We start from the raw sequence: 20,109 nt of genomic DNA, 5'->3' as shown, positions 1-20,109 counted from the left end.
GCAATAACTGTGGTCTAATTTGATGAATCTCGAGTGATGGATGAGGTAACTATCTTGTACCACGCCCCCCATTACCATGCCTTCATGACATTACCATGGTCGCGAAAGAATTTTGTAATTGGATTTTAGCAGGTCATTTCATCATGCTTCGATTATATGGGGAAACATATCAGGAATACTAAAACGTGTTCTTTTCAATACTGTTAAACAGGGTCCGCATAGTGTTTTTGAAAATAGAGCAGGGGCACTGTCAGTTTGATGATCTGTGGGATAAAAAGACATGTATTTGTGGGCTCAAACCTATTTGGGGGGAAAACTTTGAATATACAGTGTTACAATAGGGCATTTCTAGCCTTCTAAACAGAGTACTGTAACAGGAAAAATGGGAGGGCTGCCATAGACCCTGAGGCAGCCTCCCCCCCCCCCCCCCACCCTCCCATTGTGCAGCCTTTGCTGTAGGCACTGCCATAGCTAGGATTTTATATTGGGGACGGGGGCAACCATATTGTCTATGAGTCCCAGTCTCAGCAACATATTCAGGTAAACAATTAATACACAAAACAATAAACTGCTATAATCTTGACCAGTTAGACAAAATGCTAAGTTTATACGCTTAATAAAATTACAGTCACTAGACACAGGTCAACTTTAACTAGCTTTGTGACCTTGATCTTTCACAGTGTTATCCATGTTCTTTCCACCCATGTAGTGAGTGACTACAAGACAATTAACAGTGTCGGTTCCACACCACCAGTAATTACTACATGCAGTTCAATACACTTTCTATGTCAGAATATATCCTGTGAAAAATACAACACTATTGAGAGGGTCATATGTGACTACTAGTTTCAGTACCGTGTAAAAATTAAACATAGGTCTACCACAGAAATTTTTAGTTAGCTACCCTCAATGGCCTCGTGCCAGAGTACCACTTTGTGTTGCTGTTATACACGCGGCAGTATATACCACATACAAAGTTGTTATTAGTTAGTGCTATATATAACAAGTTACTTCAAACCAGCAGGCTATTTAAATACTACAGAGGCCAACCTATTTGAAATCAGCAAAGAAAGATTTCAAAAGGCACATCCTATCTCATTGTCCATTCCTTGATGTGGTGAGGTAGCTTGCATGTCTTAATGACTCGGAGAGCGATGCTAGCTGGAGCATCAACCCCTGGCAGGGTCACCCAAGCTGGACTGGTCAAAGGGTAGAGCCTAGACTAATATGGATCGGACAGAGGATGTGAGTCAAGAAACACAACTGTCTAAGAGAAGCAAACTCCAAAATCAAAACTGGGCTGGAGAGGCTTAGAATCCTAGTAAGGAAACTCTCCTAGGAAAAGGAAAACTCCAAACTCAAACCAAGTCCACTGAAGTCAGAGTACAGAAGCTATGAATAAGCATTAGTGTGGAAAGCGAAAGAAACTGTCTGTACATGCACCAAACTCTATGATCATGAAACAGATGGACATATCGAATATATCGACATTTTCAAAATACCATATCGGTACCATGACAATACCGATTTACTGTACAGAGCAAATTTCAAAAACCCATATATCGATACCATGTCAATACTGATTTAACATACAAAGAAAATTTCAAAATACCAAAACTTCGGTATTGAAAAATGTTTCCTGCCATTTAGTAAAGCACTAACAATATATATGAGAAATGCAAAATGGGTTGGGTATAAATCAGACGAGAGCCTTGTGCATGGAATTTTATTTTATTTAGATGATATTAGCGGGTTGTTATGGACAGGTGGCTGTTATATACAGGTAAAGGAAAACACATATAAAATAATTTACTATAAAAACCCCACTACTAAACTGGAATGCATCAAGTATCAACAGTCGTCAAAAAACTTTCCACTGCATTCTGTTACGTATTAAATTAATGCACGACACGCAAAAGGTTGCAGGTAAGAAATCATTCTGCATTAACAAGAGTCAGTTTGCCAATGTGTAATGGCAGAACAAACATGGTGGCAGATTGTCGTAACTGCTTGTCTGACTGGCAGCAATGACACACCTTGGAATACACTACCTGTCAGTGTTGACGAGCCAACTATATAAATATACAGTGAATCCCCTCTAAACCGGAACCCAAGTAAACCGGAATTCCCTCAAAACCGGATGTTTTACATGATTCCGTGATTTGCATATCTTTTAACACTAAAATTTACCCCTCTAAACCGGAAACCCCTCTAAACTGCACCGGACGAAAGTATCCGGTCCCACTGTGTTCCTTTAATGAAAATTTTACCTCAGAAAACCGGACGGTTACACCGACATCAATCATTACTGTATTACTTATACTTTGAATACCCACTCAGCTGATAACATGATTGTGTACACGGAGCTAATTACATGTGCACATGCTCCAGTGTCACCATCATGCAGTTGACAAATACCAATTAAGGGATTAATTAACAGCTCTGTTTAAATAACTGGAGGAATCACATGTACTCCCTTTATTCTGAGCTCGATTGTTACAAAGTTAGATTAATTTACGAATTTGACCAAGCTCCTTTTCATAGCCTACATGTACGTCTCTCGATTACCGCAATGAACAGCAAAGCAACTAGGAATTTAATTATTCATTTTTCCAAATGTTTGAACCCGTTTTTTTGTTTTTGTTGTTTTGTTTTTTATCTTTGCAAAGTTTATTTAACAAAATAAAGAGTAACCAAGAGTAAAATTGTTTGGCTTGGTTTGGTGGAAAATTTGTCAACAGTGTTTTATTTTAGTATGTACTTTGGACATGTAAGAACGTCCAGCAAAATGTCGCTATGTTGAATTATCGCTTGATGATAAACTTAAAATAATAAACCTCTGTAAACCGGATACCCCTCAAAACCAGACTTTTTTCTTGGTCTCATGGCTGTCCGGTTTTAAGGGGTTTCACTGTATATATATATAAAGTTCAATGCAAGCCTTACTTCAACCAACAACAAATCGCCTTGTAAATTAAATGACCACCACATCATACAGATATAAGACGTAAATACGATTAATGATGCACTGGAACATGCATCTGTTTTGTTTCAACTTAAGTGAAACAATAACTTTATACTGTGACGGTGCAGGTGAATACATGTATACATATATATATATATATATATATAACTGTTATGGCAAGTTCAACTGTCCATTTTGGACAAAAAACAGTGGTCATTGTAATTTTATGGCTGTTAAAGCAGGTTCAACTATTCATTTTGGTCCAAAAACAATGACTGTTGGCCGCAAGGAACAGGTGGCTGTTATATACAAGTAAAATTAAGAAGGAAATGCATTGGGTGGGATTTATGGTGGCCATTATGGTCAGGTGGCCATTATATATATATATATATATATATATATATACAGGTGGTCGTTAGACCAGTCTCGACTGTATATCGAAAATACCGCTCGATATTGGTATTGTTTCAATCACCCCCCAAAAAATTATATTGAACCTCAAATTTCAATATCACCCAGCTCTACTAATTAATACTAACCATGGGATCTGCATGCCTTCCAGGGAGTGCCATTGGTGGCCTTGATTTGGTTGCCATGGCTGAAATAGAAGACATTTAAAACATTTATTAGCGTTTTTTATTAAATATTTAGCAAACTAAAATGCAAACTCAAATACAAGTCTCATGACTAACCATGCAGTGGGGCTTAATTATCTCACCTCTCAATCATATGATATTGTATATATATATTTGTAATGCAAAAGTTTTAATAAATGTGTGTGATTTCACCATTAAAGAAAGAAAAAAAGAAATGTTTTCTTTAATGATGCACTCAGCACACTGTTTGTATGGTTATATGGTGCTGGTTATATGATTAAGGACTACAGAGATAATGAGAGAAGAAACCCGCTGCCACCACTCCATATGGGCTACTCATTTTGATTAATTAGCAGCAAGGGATTTTTATATGCATCCCATACAGGATAGTACATACCATGGCCTTTGTTAAGACTACTTTCCGGAATGAAAAATAGCCCAATGAGCCCACCTACGGGGAATAAAAAAGAAATACTCCAGATAAGATTTTGTTATATATTGAGATATGTGAGTGGAGTTATGTCCAAGTGGGGTTTTTTCCAGTGGAGTTATGTCCGAGTGGTTTTTTTTCCAGTGGAGTTATGTCCGAGTGGGGATTTTTCCAGTGGAGTTATGTTCGAGTGGGTTTTTTTTCAGTGGAGTTATGTCCAGTGGGGGTTTTCCCGGTTGGGTTATGTTCGTTTACCGTTCTGCCCCGACTGCATCATTACGGGTTATCACTAACTATTGATGCACGTCTCATTGCCATTTTCAAAAATGAATTTAAGAATACATTGTACATGTATAATTAAATACATCAGAAAGCATCTGGAAATAAATTGTTTAGCAGCTATTTCGCTTGCTAAAATGAACTAGATGTCAATCAATTTGAGCCTGTTATAAATGAAAAGTTAATTGCCTGTCACCAAACCAGAAATAATGTCACTGTTATCTTTTACTAATCAGTCGTTAAATAAAACATTTCTTTCTTTTTTTCTTTTACTAATCATGTATTAATAGACGTACAGATAGTTACATGATACAGTGACACGGTGAAAATCTTCTAGACCAAAAATGAATGAGACCAGGGAAAAAAGTCTAGTTTTAATGGATATCTGGAGCCTAATTCACAAAGATCTCTTAGGCTCTCTATACAACAAAGCAATCTCTTTGCAAGTCTTTTAGCATTGCACTGCAAGATCGCAAAGTTGCTAGTTTAGTGAATTAGGCCCTTAGTATATATATATAGTGTTTTGGAGTCAGATAAAAGCCTTTGTTGTATTTTGTTCTTTATTTAATATAGAAAAAGGAATAAAACTATCAAAAAATAACTACCATCAAATATGGATAACAGTGTTTTTACCTGAAATACATTTTTTGGTGTGGCGCTATAAAACTGAATGCAACTATAATCAACAGGGGGTATTGGGAGCCTCCCCCAGAAAGAAAATGGGTTCAGTTTAGGGTTAGGGTTAAGAAAATCATATAGTAATGATAAGAGTAATTCATTTTGTCAAAAGGTTAACTTTGAAAAAAAACCTGCAAAAATATTTGGGTATGGCGTCATACCCATTTTACCGTCTGGCAGAAACCCTGGATAAGGATACATTTATAAGCTTTTTAAAAAAAAATGTAATAATAATAAAATAAAATAAAAATTAACTAAATAAATGTTTAACAAAAAAAAAAAATTTGTTTACTACCAAATGATTTGACAAGCTGAAATTTCATTCAGAAATAAAACGCAGTTGACATCCTTCATTGAAGACAAGACAAAGAATGTTTTATTTAGTCAAATAACTGTTACAAAAGAAAAAACTATATAAATGCAGTGAATAAAATTCGTGGTTGCCCGGTCACTGCTGTAAATCATATGAGATGTGAATGACTTCCTATCATGTTCGTAACTCAACCTAACTCCACTGACTATAAACAGGGTTTGAATTACGCTGTATGGGGGTACACTGCAATTATTCCCTCAGAGGGGCATGGGATCAGGAGGGCATCGCAGCAATTTTGAGGACACAAAAAGATCTTTATGGGGCATGAAGGCAGAAGAATTTTTTTTAAATACTTGCAAATAAAAATAAACAGTAAAATAAACTTGACAGAAACAAGTTTGCTGGAACTAAAAATAATTTTCCTTGACCTAAAGGGGTCACTGTATATGTAGTGTTTTCCCTAGCTTGTTTTAGCATTCTGCAGCACCATGCCTAAATAGTCTAGCACCATCTTGCCTTAATCAGTACCATGCTACCCTGAGATTAAACAAGCCTTTTTCACTAATTAATTCTAAAATTGCCGTTATAAAACACCCAAAAAGGTATTATTAATAATGCCTTTTATATCTTTTGCCATTCATTTATTAAAGCAAGCACATAAATTATATTAATGTTTATTTCAATTAATTTTTGTGTATTTTTAATGAAAAACAAGTGCCCCTAAAATGGTGAAAATGCCCCAAAAGTGTTTGGTCTACCATGCCTTGCCAAATTTCCAGGGAAATCACTAATATGTGTACATGTATTTATCATGTTGTTGTTTTCCTAAATGGTCACAATGATATAAATGTATTAATAATATACATGGAGACATTGTTAGCTATTAAAGAGACATTCCTGAGTTTGCTGCAATTTTTAAGATGTTATCGACTAACAGAGACTTTTTAACAATTGTAATTACATATCGAATATATTTTTATGCATACAATACTAGTGGCTGTATATTAAACATGTTTCTGATCATTCTAATATTTGTACTAGGTAAAATTTCATCTTATTTCCTAAAATATAGTTTTTTCGTACATACGAAATTATTTGAAGACCAAATCCAGTTTGGGCTTCTTATAAATATTAAGACGACTAGAAACACATTGAATATACAGACACTGATATTCTAAACAAGAAAATATATTTAATATGTAAGTTTAATCGTAGAAATATTTTATTAGTCGGAAACATTTTACAATGCAGCAAACTCAGGAATGTCCCTTTAAATGTGTTGAAGGTGTTCACTGTAGGCCTACATGTACAGAACAATTTGAAACAATTTGGCATTATTATTTGCTTGTTTTATTAGCATTTTCACTGTTAACCACTTGTTTCATATTTCAGTTAGGTAGCAAAACTAATCAGAATTTTTGATGAAATGATATTAAAAGGAAAAAGTATTTGTTACAATCGAAAACTAAAAATCACTGCCTCATTATTTCTCTAAATGGACATTCAGCCCTGCACAAATTGAAATTCTGCTTAAACTAGAAAGTGGTTTTGGTTTGTATAACCTGTAGCTTTTTCCAAATTTATAGAAATAATATTAATTATTATTACTGAATGTATTAAATGCAAAACACAATAAATGCAGTGTTAATAAACTTTTGTTTCCAGCCCATTCAAACATTAGTATAACTGCTGTCATATTTTTAAAAACTTGCAATCAACATACAGGCAGGTCACTTTTAGCAGGGGCCTAATTCACTAAACTCTCACAACTTTGCAATCCAGGGATTGAACTTAACGGTGCAATGACTACAACTGCTGTCGGCAGCAACAACTACAATTGCCATGGGTGTTTAGTTAGTACCACGCGATGGAACGATATTTAGTCATGCGCGTACCCTGTGTTGTATAATATACGTTCTCACTGCATTTTGCCTCCTCACTTTCGTGTTATGCCGCCCCTTTTCAAGTTAGGCAGCCCCATTTGTTTTTCTGCGCCACTCTTTATTTTTCCGCATCCTGTTATAATTTACAGCACCCAGCTCTGCTATTTTAAAATGCACACTTTTTTCACACTAAAAAACATTGATGAGTGTGCACACTGAACATAAAAAAACAAAAAAGTCGTGTTGTGTATATGAAAGCGCAACTGACAAAAAACTGCAGTAGCTTCCGAAAGTTATTGTGACTTAATTTAACACTGACGGCAATTTGTTTTTTAATTGCCGTGGGTGATAAATTCTTAAGTTCGAGCCCTGCAATCTCGCAGTGCAATACTAAAAGACTTACAAAGAGGATGCTTTGTTGTTTAGCAGAGCCAGAGACATTTGTGAATTAGGCCCCAGGTTTTTAGCAGTAATAGTAGCAGACCTAGAATTGATTTTAATTATTAATTAGTCATAAAAACCACTGGCATTTGCAAACAGATTTTTTTTTCTTCAAATACACACCTGCATCAAATAATTTAAAACTTAATAAAAAAAATAAAAAAATTGTGTCTATATCTATAGATCTCAGTTACAAAAAAGTCAGTATTTTTCCTTTTTTAAATTTATTTTTAATACTATTGGTTTTATTTCACTTTTCTTTTATATAAATTATTATAGTACAAAATAGAAATAAACCATGATAATGATTTGTTTTGTTTTCCCTTTCTTTTCAGCCCTATATTGTGGGGGTGGGTGGGGGGGGGGGGGAGAGGGGTAGATGTAAATTGGCAATGATTTAGTGTTATTATAAGCCAATGAAAGTTACATAAAAGTCATGGAATATTACATCATACTTTACATTTGGCGTAACTTGCTGCTGGTTTGATCATTGTAAAAAAGAATGAAATCGTAACCCAATGATATGTTTTTGACAATTTTAAAGTCACTTTCTTATAAGCCCCATCTGGACTTATTTGTAACCATTTTGTCTATCACTCAAACAAGAGGGTGTGGTTTGTAAACTGCATGTTAACTTTTTTAGTTTCGTTTTTGTGAATAAAACAACACATGTACAATTGACATGTGTACCGTTAGTAAATTTGACCCGCGCACCTAATTCGGAACATTTCAGTTCCAATGGATCAAGCATTTCTAACTATTGCATATTTTCCTAATATTTAATCAGCATTACTCATAAAATGTCAGCATTTCTGAAATTATAACTTAACATAATCGAACCTATAAGTTTTGTTGCATTTAATTCTTTGCACAGTGAAATTCTAGGACAATATAAATAAAGGTAGTTTTTTCCATTAACATTCAAGACCAACTACAATCTAATTTACTGAGAAGCTTCGACAGCAAGAGAAAATGAACGGCATTGCAATGCATTGCCGTTGGTTCAGATGAAATTGGGATGCCTTTACAGCAAACGCCGGGGGAATGACAGCAGTTGCCCAAAAAGGAAGGAAGGAAATGTTTTATTTAACGATGCACTTAACACATATTATTTACAGTTACATGGCGTCAGAGATATGGTTAAGTACCACACAGATATTGAGAGAGGAAACCTGCTGTCACTACTTCATGGGCTACTCTTTCCGATTAACAGCAAGGGATCTTTTATATGTACCATCCCACAGACAGGATAGCACATACCACGGCCTTTGTTACACCACACATCCTCAAACTATGGCCATAACTATGGCAGGTGAAGCTGACTGCACCATCACCATCACCCCCACACTCACCCCCGTGTGTTTACAGTACCATTTTTGTGTGGGTGGGACATGCATCACCCTGGCAGTGGTAAACTGCTATCTTGATGCACAGCCTATCTAGAGTATTAATCTCCATTGGTGGGCCCATTTGGGCTATTTCTTATTCCAGCCAGTGAATCACAGCTGATATATAAAAAGCCATGGTATGTGTTATCCTGTCTGTGGGATAGTGCATATTAAAAAAAATCACTTGCTACTAATGGAAAAATGTAGTGTGTTTCCTCTAAGTCTATACAAATGACCAAAATACCAAATGACTGACATCCAATAGCCGATAATTAACAAATCAATGTGCTCTATTGGTGTCACTAAACATTTCCAAACTACCATTTTTAGAGAAGACCCTGAAATGTGCCCTGCTTTTTGGGGGGTGGGTGAGTATGGGGTTGGGATTGGGGTTTTGATTTGCTTTTTTTTGGGGGGGTGGGGGGGGGGGGTCATTTTAGGTTCTGGTATTAACCTGCAAATTGTTAATAAATTTTTTAAAAATAAAATTAACTATTTTCAGCCAAAATTGACAGTGAAACTACATATATCCAATGGAAGTCATTCAAATAAATTATTGTAATGGGTAACCGACCTGTTGGATAACATAGGGCGAGACGTAGCCCAGTGGTACAGCGCTCGCTCGATGCACGGTCTGTGTGGGATCGATCCCCATCGGCGGGCCCATTGGGCTATTTCTTGTTCCAGCCAGTGCACCATGACTGGTATATCAACGGCTGTGGTATGTACTACCCTGTCTGTGGGATGGTGCATATAAAAGATATCTTGCTGCTAATCGAAAAGAGAAGCCCATGAAGTGGTGACAGCGGGTTTCCTCTCTCAATATCTGTGTGGTCCATAACCATATGTCTGACGCCATATAACCGTGTTGAGTGCGTCATTAAATAAAACATTTTTTTCTTTGTTGGATAACATATTAACATGCCTATATCCAATGAAGGTTGAAGCACTACCAACCTGTTAATGTTTGGCCTTAAGTATATATTTTTCAAATAAAATTAAAAGAATAATATAATTAAAAATTGTAAGCCTATGAATATAAACTTACCATACAGCGGTACGGTATTTTCTTGTGAATTTCTTAAAACCACTATATGGTGTTTTTCAATTTTTGTAGGTCTTCCCTCTATCATTGCCGACTTTTTGATGACGGTTTCCGATATGTCGATCCTTTTTCTCCAAAGCATTTCCACTTTGTTTTTTGTTTTAAAACAGGCCAGTGTTTATATATCACTGGCATGGATCTACCAAAACTATGCTAAGTTGAGTATTACGTAAATAAATCACTTCCGAAACGTCTGGGGAACAAATATAGAACAACAGGTGTCCGAAATACGTGCGAACAAACGGAACAGACGAGATTAGCCCTGCTTATTACGAAGTGAAGACTCAAGTTTGACGACTTGGGATGTAACACTTATTAACGACGTCTCAATGATGTTGGAACAGTGGGACATTACAGACTGAAGCAAACCCTTTGGGAGTAGGTTAAATGTAATTAAAACTCACCAGGCGTCTTCGATCAAACTTTTTGACAACTTCGTCTTCCTTTTGCCTTTGGGTGAAAGTTGCATAAAACTTCCTGGTTGCTCTTACCTAGTAGCGACATCTATCCACCTATGTTTTGGACACAAGGGTAGTTTCCCTTACCCCATGCGACACGTTTGCGACAATTATATTTCGTGACACGATAAACGGCTTAAATATATTAAAGTTTATTGCAGTTACTTTAATTAATTCAAAATATAATAAGACAAAAAGGTTACAGCATGACGTAAAAAAATTAAATTCTATACATTTTTTATAATTTAATTTAATTTAATTTAATTTTTTAATTTATTTTAATTTTATTTTAATTTAATTTAATTTATTAACAGATCTATGTTTAACGACACCACTAGAGTGTTTTGTTTAACGACACCACTAGAGCACACTGATTTATTAATCATCGGCTATTAGATGTCAAACATATGGTCATTTTGATACAGTCATAGAGGAAACCCGCTACATTTTTTCATGAGTAGCAAGGGATCTTTTATATGCACTATCCCACAAACAGGATAGCACATACACGGTCTTTGATATACCAGTCGTGACACCACTAGAACACATTGATTAATTAATGATCGGCTATTGGATGTCAAACATTCTGTAATTCTGACACGTAGTCATCAGAGGAAATCCGCTAAATTTGTCCTAATGCAGCAAGGGATCTTTTATATGTACTTTCCCACAGACAGGAAAGCACATACAACGGCCTTTAACCAGTTATGGTGCACTGGTTGGAACGAGAAAAAAAACAATCCGTTGAATGGATCCACCGAGGTGGTTCGATCCTGCGACGCAAGCACCTCAAGCGAGCACTCAACCAAATGAGTTAAATCTCACCCAGACAAACAAACAGAGGCAGAGGCAGAGACAGAGACAGAGACAGAGACAGAGACAGACAGAGAGAGAGAGAGAGAGAGAGAGAGAGAGAGAGAGAGAGAGAGAGAGAGAGAGAGAGAGAGAGAGAGAGAGAGAGAGAGAGAGAGAAATGTTTTATTTAACGACGCACTCAACACATTTTATTTACGGTTATATGAGAGAGAGAGAGAGAGAGAGAGAGAGAGAGAGAGAGAGAGAGAGAGAGAGAGAGAGAGAGAGAGAGATTGGGAGAGCGAGATACAGAGGAAACACAGTCACTCAGACACACAGACAGACAGACATACAGACAGATACAGAGATACAGAGACAGATGGAGAGAGAAAGAGAGAGAGAGAGAGAGAGAGAGAGAGAGAGAGAGAGAGAGAGAGAGAGAGAGAGAGAGAGAGAGAGAGAGAGAGAGAGAGAGAAAGTATCTTTCTTGGTTAGAATTGGAATACGTCCTTGGGTATAATCAGGGGCGTAGGATGGGGGTTGGTGGGCAACGAACGAGGCTCAATCAGTAAACATCCGCTATATTCATATTCGACAATTCCCCCACCTGCCCTCCCACTTCCAGGTTCAGACAATGTTACATCCGTAATAATATTATTGAATGAAATACTTACCGAGCACTCCACTTAATACAAATGATGAGATGGGAATGGGAACTCTTTTTACGTGCCCATATTCAATAAAGGTTTAGGCACGCCCATCCCGGACTTAGCCTCTGACTACCGGTCTCGGTGGCGCAGTGGTTAAGCCATCGGACTACAGGCTGGCAGGTACAGGGTTTGTAGCCCGGTACCGGCTTCAACCCAGAGCGAGTTCTTAAGGGCTCAATGGGTAGGTGTAAGGCCACTACACTCTCTTCTCTCTCACTAACCACTAACCAACTAACAACTAACCCACTGTCCTGGACAGACAGCCCAGATAGTTGAGGTGTGTGCCCAGGACAGCGTGCTTGAACCTTAATTGGATATAAGCACGAAAATAAGTTGAAATAAATAAATAGCCTCTGACTTCGCCAGTGACCAGTTCCGACCCAGGAGGAAATGGTGAGATGGTCACAGCCAGCCAATTACTAGTAGCCTATTTTGTATTTAAAGGAACACCCTAATCTCCCACTTAACGCCCATCAGTTAGGTGAGAAACTTTCAGCTTGGCGTGAACGTCATCATTTTATACAGTGTATGAGGCTTGGGTTACCTTTGTTTGTTGTCGACTAATTATTGTCGATTCATTTGCACTCATTAACCTTATTGTAAATGGGGGTTTTAACGTGCCAGCTGTAACAGACAGGACGTTATGTTTGAACTGTAATTGAATGTTAAGCACAGAAATCGAGTTAAATCAAGTGAAAAGGAGAGGACAAGTTTATTTGGAATACCTGACTTAGAGGGACAATGATCTCGGCTCGCACCTTTTTCATCTTTGGAGCTGTGTTTCTTTGTGGTTTGGTATGTATTGGCATACATGTGTGCATTTTCAAAACTTTTGACAAATATTTTAATAATTTTTATAATGAAAATGTGGCAAAACCTTTTCACCTATAGAATCCGGCACGTGTGCAAGGGAGAAGAGTTCGTGGATCGAATCCCATTGCTCAAAGCTAAACTATTTACCACGCGTGTTTGACTTTACCACCACCACCACCACCACCATAGAAATTTAGCTCGCCATCTAGACCCCCCTAATTAATTTCCTTAAAGGAAAATCTATTTTACCGGCTTTACCATACTTCCCGGAAGCTGATTGTTAATTTTGCATGCAATGAATTACTTTCTTTGTTATTAATGCTGTCCGTATTATCGGAAGGGCTTTCCTTTGGCACTGTCACTAACCCTAACCTTAACTCTATTTATGATAAGTATTTATAATGTTCTGGCACTGTCACGTATAAAGAACATTATAAATACTTATCATAAATAGAGTTAGGGTTAGGGTTAAATACGAAATACATGTTTAGTAACCCCATTAGCTAATTTCTGAGACTTAATTAAGCAGTTAACTTTAATTATTGCCATGTGTAATTACAACTACAGTCTCGGGTACATTTTGTTGTTGTTATTTAACCATGTAAAATAGACCATTAACAATAATATCGTTTGACTGTACCAGTTTTCTACCTCACACTAAAAGAAGTATTAAAGGGACAAACCCTAGGGGTTTTTTTAAACACTAAGGCATATTTTTCACCTAGACCCTAGTTTCAACTCGCAAATATAGACACTGTGTGCTCAGGACAGCGTGCTTAAATCTAATTGGATATAAGCATGAAAATAACTATAAATGACTATAAACTATAAATGAAATAACTATAACTATAAATGAAATGAATGAAATATTATATGCATATATTTTTGTAAAACAAAAAGGTTCATGGTTTGTCCCCAACCCAAACCTGGTATTTTGTGAGCTGATATAGGTTTCAGAATTTGTGTGGCGTTTACGCCCCTATAAATGTGGTAATATCTTTTACACAAATATATTTCAGATTTCTGCAGACGACCCCGACTCGAGAAATGAGTATCTGTTGAATAGCTTCTTTGATGTCGAGAATGGAACATATTATAAGGTAATTTAAATATCAGCTTAATTAACTTAACTCCCATTTAAATAGCCGATGTGTTTTTCGTGATGGGGTATCGTGAAACATCTTCTAGTATTTTATTCTAATTAACTTACTTGGATGTTCTGTCAACTGCCCCCTCCCCCACCCCTAGGATCCATCCCCGTCAGTGCGCCCATTGGACTATTTCTCGTTTCAGTCAGTGCACCACAACTGGTATTTCAAAGGTCGTTGTATGTGCTATGCTGTCTGTGGGATGGTGCATATAAAAAGTCCCTTGCTACCAATGGAAACATGTAGCAGGTTTTCTCTTTAAAACTCTTGTAATTTTTAAATGATTAACATCCAATAGCCGATAATTAATAAACCTAGTGATGTCGTTAATCAGTATACTAGTTTATTGAAGCGACTGTTTTGTTTTGTTTTAGTCCAAGTTAACACACGCTGTTAAAGAGGAGCCCGAGGAAAATCAGCACTCGATTGGATTCACTGATGACGAGATTTTAACCTCGGAGCAGAAACACGACTTCCAACAGTCCTTGGTTACAACGGTAAGATGCACTGGTACAGGGTCGAACTTAGAGGGGTGGGTCGACCCAGCACAGCCCCTTCCCATTTTAGCGGCATTCTGAACCCTACTAGCAATGTTCCTATTGTTCCTCGCTCTTATTATTATTATTATTATTATTATTATTCAGTATTATTAAGTGGTTTAACTACCACTATGGTTTCGAACAAGCCTATCCCAAGTCCGGCCTCCGATAAGATCGGGGGTCTGACTTGGGACAGTGATTTCCTAACTACTAAGCTCAATTTAGAAATTTATAATATTAAAGCCAAAAATATTAATAGGGAGATGGATGTTATTAAATTTTGATTGCGCCCTTAAAACAGATTTTATCTATAAACTACTTAAAATAATAAAAGTAAAACATAAATTAACGCACGATTTGATGGGGTAGTCTAAATATAATATTACCATTACACTTTATTAAAAATAAATATAATTTAGACACCAGGGAGGTTAGGAGGGAGGGTGGAATGATTGGCCCAGACCCACAGGAAAGTTAATTAATACGTTTTAAAGAGACCAAATTACCAATCATATTTCGAACGTTGGTGTGACCAAATGGAGACCGGGGGCGAGGGGAGGCCAGATCCTACACAGAACCTAAGGTCCAACCGCCTACGCCCTATGGCCACAAAGAAACCCTAACCCCCGGCACCAAACCCCCACCGTGTCCAACCGCAGTTAGATCCAATCTTGGCAACCTAGTGTTTTAAAAGGGTTTTTCAGAGCTTCTTATTTAGTGCTCATGTTCCAGTCAGAACATGTTCCGGTTCTACCCCGCGCATACCATTACCGTTTTAGAAAATGTGTGATAGCATGTAGCGTCTAGCGCTATGGAGTAATACGTATCTATATTTCTTTTCAATTTAACATGACGTTAGACTAATAGGACTTTTCCCACTATTGTAGTGTGTATGTGTGTGTGTGTGTGTGGGGGGAGGGGGGGATCATTAGCTTGAGGTCAGGTTAAGTATTGATCAAGAGAGAAAATGATCCACGTTTTCGACAATTTGCATCTCTCCTCCACCCACCACCAACAAACCTCCATAACACAACCAGAAAATTATAAATTAAAGAGAATTCCCTACGTTTATTGCCAATAAGAAGTTTCCGACAAACAAGGCTAAATTTAAATATTAAACGACAAAAATTAAACTATTAAATATATTTTCTTGTAAAACAAAAATTCAATGTGTTTCAAGTCGTCCTAATGCTTGTAACAGTCCAAACCTTATTTTATTTTCTGACGCATATTTTCGTACATAGAAAATTATTGGAAGGTAAAATCCAGTTTTGGCTACTACAAACATTAAGATGACCTGTGCCACGTTCCACGAAGCGGTATTATTCCTAAGATCATCTTAAATGCATAACTATCTTATGCACTTAAGGTAACCTTAGCGTTAAGATCGCTTCGTGAAACGGGGTCCAGGGCCCCGTTTTACGTAGCGATCTTAGCACTAAGATCACCTTAAGTGTATACCTACCATATATGCACTTACGGTGATCTTGGCGTTAAGATCGCTTCCTAAAACGGGGCCCAGAAATGCATTGAATATATTTCTGGGGCCCGTTTTAGGAAGCAATCTTAAAGGAACAGACCCTATGGGGTTTTTTAAACACTCAGGCATATTTTTCATTTAAACTAGTTTCAACCCGTAAAAATGGACACTAAGTTTGGTTAATTTATTAACCTGTAACAAATTTGGATACAACAGAGTGAAACAAGAGTCTGTGACGTTGAAATACCCTTAAAAATAAGATTAAAACACGACTCCATAATCATTACTTCTCAGACGCACGTGCGTTTTTAAAAATATGAATAATGCATTTTGTGGTATTAGAAACTCCAGGATGACCACAAACAATTCGGTTGTACGGAAATGGATAATCTAAACAATAAAATATAAGTAATGTTTAAGTTCAACGATCATAAATGATTCTAATAGTGAAAAATATGCTGTAGTGTTTACAAACTAGGGTCTGTCCCTTTAACGCCAAGAACACCCTAAAACACATACAAACACTGCTATTCTAAACAAGAAAGTATTTAATATTTATTTTGGTCGTTAAATACTCTAATAGTCGGAAGAATGCTACAATAGCAACAAACATAAGACCGTTCTTAGATGAAGTTGGAATGTTTTATCTTCAGGTAGGCCAATTCATATAAGGATCTTTTTCTTTATCCAGTCCGGAACACTGTTTATTGCCAATAATTTTGAAACTAAACCAATGATTCAAACGTATGTATTTTTGTAATTATTCCTCTGCGCGGTGCTGCATATATACTGCTTTTGGTCTCTGTAATGTTCAGAGAGAGGGCCTAGCAAGTTGGCTAACTTGTGCCCAATCCTTTTGCTATTTATGCAATATAATATGGTTTTATTCAAATATTCAGACATTTTAAAAATTATTTGCAATGAACAGAATGTTTCCTGGCAGGATGAAAAGGTATCCCTTGTATTACATGACCCCTGAGGAACTCATGCTTGTAAGGGTCACCCTTATAACTAATACTGTATAAGGGTTAATTATTCTAGAATTGACCAATGGGACGGGGCCCCTTAGGCTAACTATTTTCTGTCTAAAGGGTCTGCCATATATTTTATCTTGTACATACAGTTTGGTTTTAATTCTTAAAAAAACAAACATATTTTGTTGGTGACGGATTTACTTGTTTGTTTGATTGTTTGCTTTATGTACTTATCTAATTATTTCTTTCTTTATAGAACACTGTTAAGGAAAATCAGAAGAGAAAAGTTGTACCGCACATAAAAGCTCTTTGGCCGAATGGAATTATCCCGTACAAGTTTTCGAGTAACAGAATGTTTTGTAAGTAAATGTATTCATTTCTACATTGTTGTACCAATTTAACAAAGGCATGTTGATGTTTAATATGCTTTTAAGTTTGCAGGGGCATTATTTAGCCCGGTGGTAAAGCACTAGAATCGATCCCCGTCAGTTGGCCCATTGGGCTATTTCACATTTCATCCAGTGGTCCACAAATATTGGTGTAACAAAGGCCGTGGTGTGTGCTATCCTCTCTGTGGGATGGTGCATAAACATTATTCATTGTTGTCATTGGTGTAGCCATGATTTTATATCACGGAGTTACCCACATTGGGAATGCTACGATGGCAGGCATATATAAAAGGTGGTGGGAAAAATTAGGTGTGATTGAGAAGGGGCGAGCATGTGCCCCATGACCATGCCCCCATGGCATGTATGTGGGAAAGTGCATATAAAAGATCCATTGCTGCATTAGGGAAAATGTGGCGGATTTCCTCTGATGACTACGAGTCACAATTATTAAATGTTTCACATCCAAAAGCCGATGATTAATTAACCAACGTACTCTAGTGGTGTCGTTAAACAAAACAAACTTTAACTTTCTTCTCTTTGTCCAAATGTCCGACGCTGTATACCTGTAAATTAAACCAATATATTGTTTGTGCAAACTAATACGAAAGCGAACTAACCAAAAAAACCCCAACCAAAACCAGTTACGATTTATGAAAATTAATAGCAAATGAATATAGGCGTGGCTCTTGAAATGGGCTAAGAAGTACGACATACAAGACGTAATGATTTAAGATATATACTTAACTTTGTAAAGATTGTAACATGTTTCAGGCTATTAATATAAAAAGAACTTTAACGATTAAAATTTCACATTATTTATGTTTTCCTGGTTACGAACAAAGGTTATATGTTAATAAAGACTTATGATTTTCTTCGCTTTAATTTCCAGACTCGTTGGATTCGGAAAAGGCGGTTCGTCAAGCTATGGACCACTGGGAAAAGTACACGTGTCTACAATTTGTTAGAGTGAATTCCCAGGAATACTACAATAATTTTCACGGCGTCACGAAACAAGGATTTCTTGAGATTGGCGGAGGATTAGGGTAACTGCTATCTTAAGTAGTGATCAACAAGAGATAAATATCTTTCGTAAATTCGGCCTTAAATATCTAAACGTTGGCCTCACTTCAATGATAAATATGCTGTTTAATTTGCATATTTAATTAAGAAAAGGTACGTGTCACTGAATGTGTGTGTGTGTGTCTGTGTGTGTCTGTGTGTGTGTGTGTGTGTGTGTATATATATATATATATATATATATATATATATATATATTATGTTTTTTATTATTAGGTGTGCATCAACAGTTGGCTTTTCGAGGAGAAGACCACAGAAAATGTATTTGAATGAACTATATTGTCTTAAGGTAAGGAGGTTTTAGCCATTTGTCAAGATGATTAATAAATTATGGCATGACACTGTCTTTAACGCATTATATTTATACACCATTGCTAGGTGTAGGCTAATCCAGAGTGCAGCGCTACTTTCAAGGCATACTGTCACAAACCACTGACCTATTTAATGGTCTTAACAAAGTATTATCTGAACAAAAATAATTTGATTTGTCCCTAAATGTACTTTATTCAACCATCTTCATAACCACCATACTCCATTTATTAATGACATTTTGTAAAAATAATTGAATTATGGCAATGGTCCATAATTCAAAAACTAAAATTGCCGAGAGGGATGACATGGATTTCACTCCATCATGGTTCAGTTAAGGTGATGCGATAGCTAGATTTGGTTTCCAGCAATTAATGTAATTTGTATTTATTATCCTATATTTTGAGAAATACGGTCCTTAAATCTGTGACAGTGGACATGTACATGTACTGGTTATCGACCATTGCTCCACGACTGTTATACTGTGACAGTATGCCTTTCAGTGGACATGTACTGGTTATCGACCATTGCTCCACGACTGTTATACTGTGACAGTATGCCTTTCAGTGGACATGTACATGTACTGGTTATCGACCATTGCTCCACGACTGTTATACTGTGACAGTATGCCTTTCAGTGGACATGTACATGTACTGGTTATCGACCATTGCTCCACGACTGTTATACTGTGACAGTATGCCTTTCAGTGGACATGTACATGTACTGGTTATCGACCATTGCTCCACGACTGTTATACTGTGACAGTATGCCTTTCAGTGGACATGTACATGTACTGGTTATCGACCATTGCTCCACGACTGTTATACTGTGACAGACCCTAATTGTAAACAAAAACTACGGCCTATTTTTCACTATTAAAACGTCGTTTTTTGTAATTGAAATCGGACATTACTCACGTTTTATTGTTTAGACGATTATTCATTTCTGTACTTCCGAAGTACAAACGCACGTACCTCTAAGAAATAACGGTTTTGGAGACGAGATCTAGTGTAGCCTACATTTTAGAGGTATTTCACCGTTTTAACGTCAGTCATGTTTCATTATATTGCAACTTTATCCAAACATAGATTAACCTAACGGGTTGAAAAAGAGTAGCCTATGTGGCGACAGCGGGTTTCCTCTAAAACACAGTGTCAGAATGAACATATGTTTGACGTCCAATAGCCGATGATAAGATAAAATATCAATGTGCTCTAGTGGCGTCGTTAAATAAAACAAACTTTTTTTTTCTAACGGGTTGAAACTAGGGTCTGCGACTTTAACCACAGATATTGGACTGGACTGATTGTTTAACGTGCACATTCAGAACAAGCTGTTG

At 36.8% G+C, this 20,109-nt stretch overlaps 2 protein-coding genes across 4 annotated transcripts in view; one reads left to right on the top strand and one right to left on the bottom strand.

Moving 5' to 3' along the window:
* The window catches only part of LOC121383267 (B-cell linker protein-like), a 73,065-nt gene extending 62,485 nt beyond the window's left edge, over positions 1–10,580 (bottom strand). For all 3 annotated transcript variants that reach the window (XM_041513182.1, XM_041513180.1, XM_041513181.1), the window contains exons 1-2: positions 10,483–10,580; positions 3,505–3,563 (exon numbers count right to left, since the gene is read on the bottom strand). In XM_041513182.1, coding sequence (XP_041369116.1) covers positions 3,505–3,561 — 57 coding nt within the window. In that variant the 5' untranslated portion in view covers positions 3,562–3,563; positions 10,483–10,580. The remainder of the gene's footprint in view (positions 1–3,504; positions 3,564–10,482) is intronic.
* A 2,202-nt stretch (positions 10,581–12,782) lies between these two features.
* Positions 12,783–20,109, top strand: part of LOC121383576 (blastula protease 10-like) — a 20,887-nt gene continuing 13,560 nt past the window's right edge. The window contains exons 1-5 of the mRNA XM_041513663.1: positions 12,783–12,836; positions 13,874–13,954; positions 14,377–14,499; positions 17,252–17,354; positions 18,274–18,344. Of these exons, the coding sequence (XP_041369597.1) occupies positions 12,783–12,836; positions 13,874–13,954; positions 14,377–14,499; positions 17,252–17,354; positions 18,274–18,344 (432 nt within the window). The remainder of the gene's footprint in view (positions 12,837–13,873; positions 13,955–14,376; positions 14,500–17,251; positions 17,355–18,273; positions 18,345–20,109) is intronic.

Source organism: Gigantopelta aegis, chromosome 10 (genome assembly GCF_016097555.1).
Source record: "Gigantopelta aegis isolate Gae_Host chromosome 10, Gae_host_genome, whole genome shotgun sequence".
Taxonomy (NCBI): domain Eukaryota; kingdom Metazoa; phylum Mollusca; class Gastropoda; order Neomphalida; family Peltospiridae; genus Gigantopelta; species Gigantopelta aegis.
The sequence above is the reverse complement of the archived record's forward strand: the minus strand, read 5'-3'. Positions and strand labels throughout refer to the sequence as shown.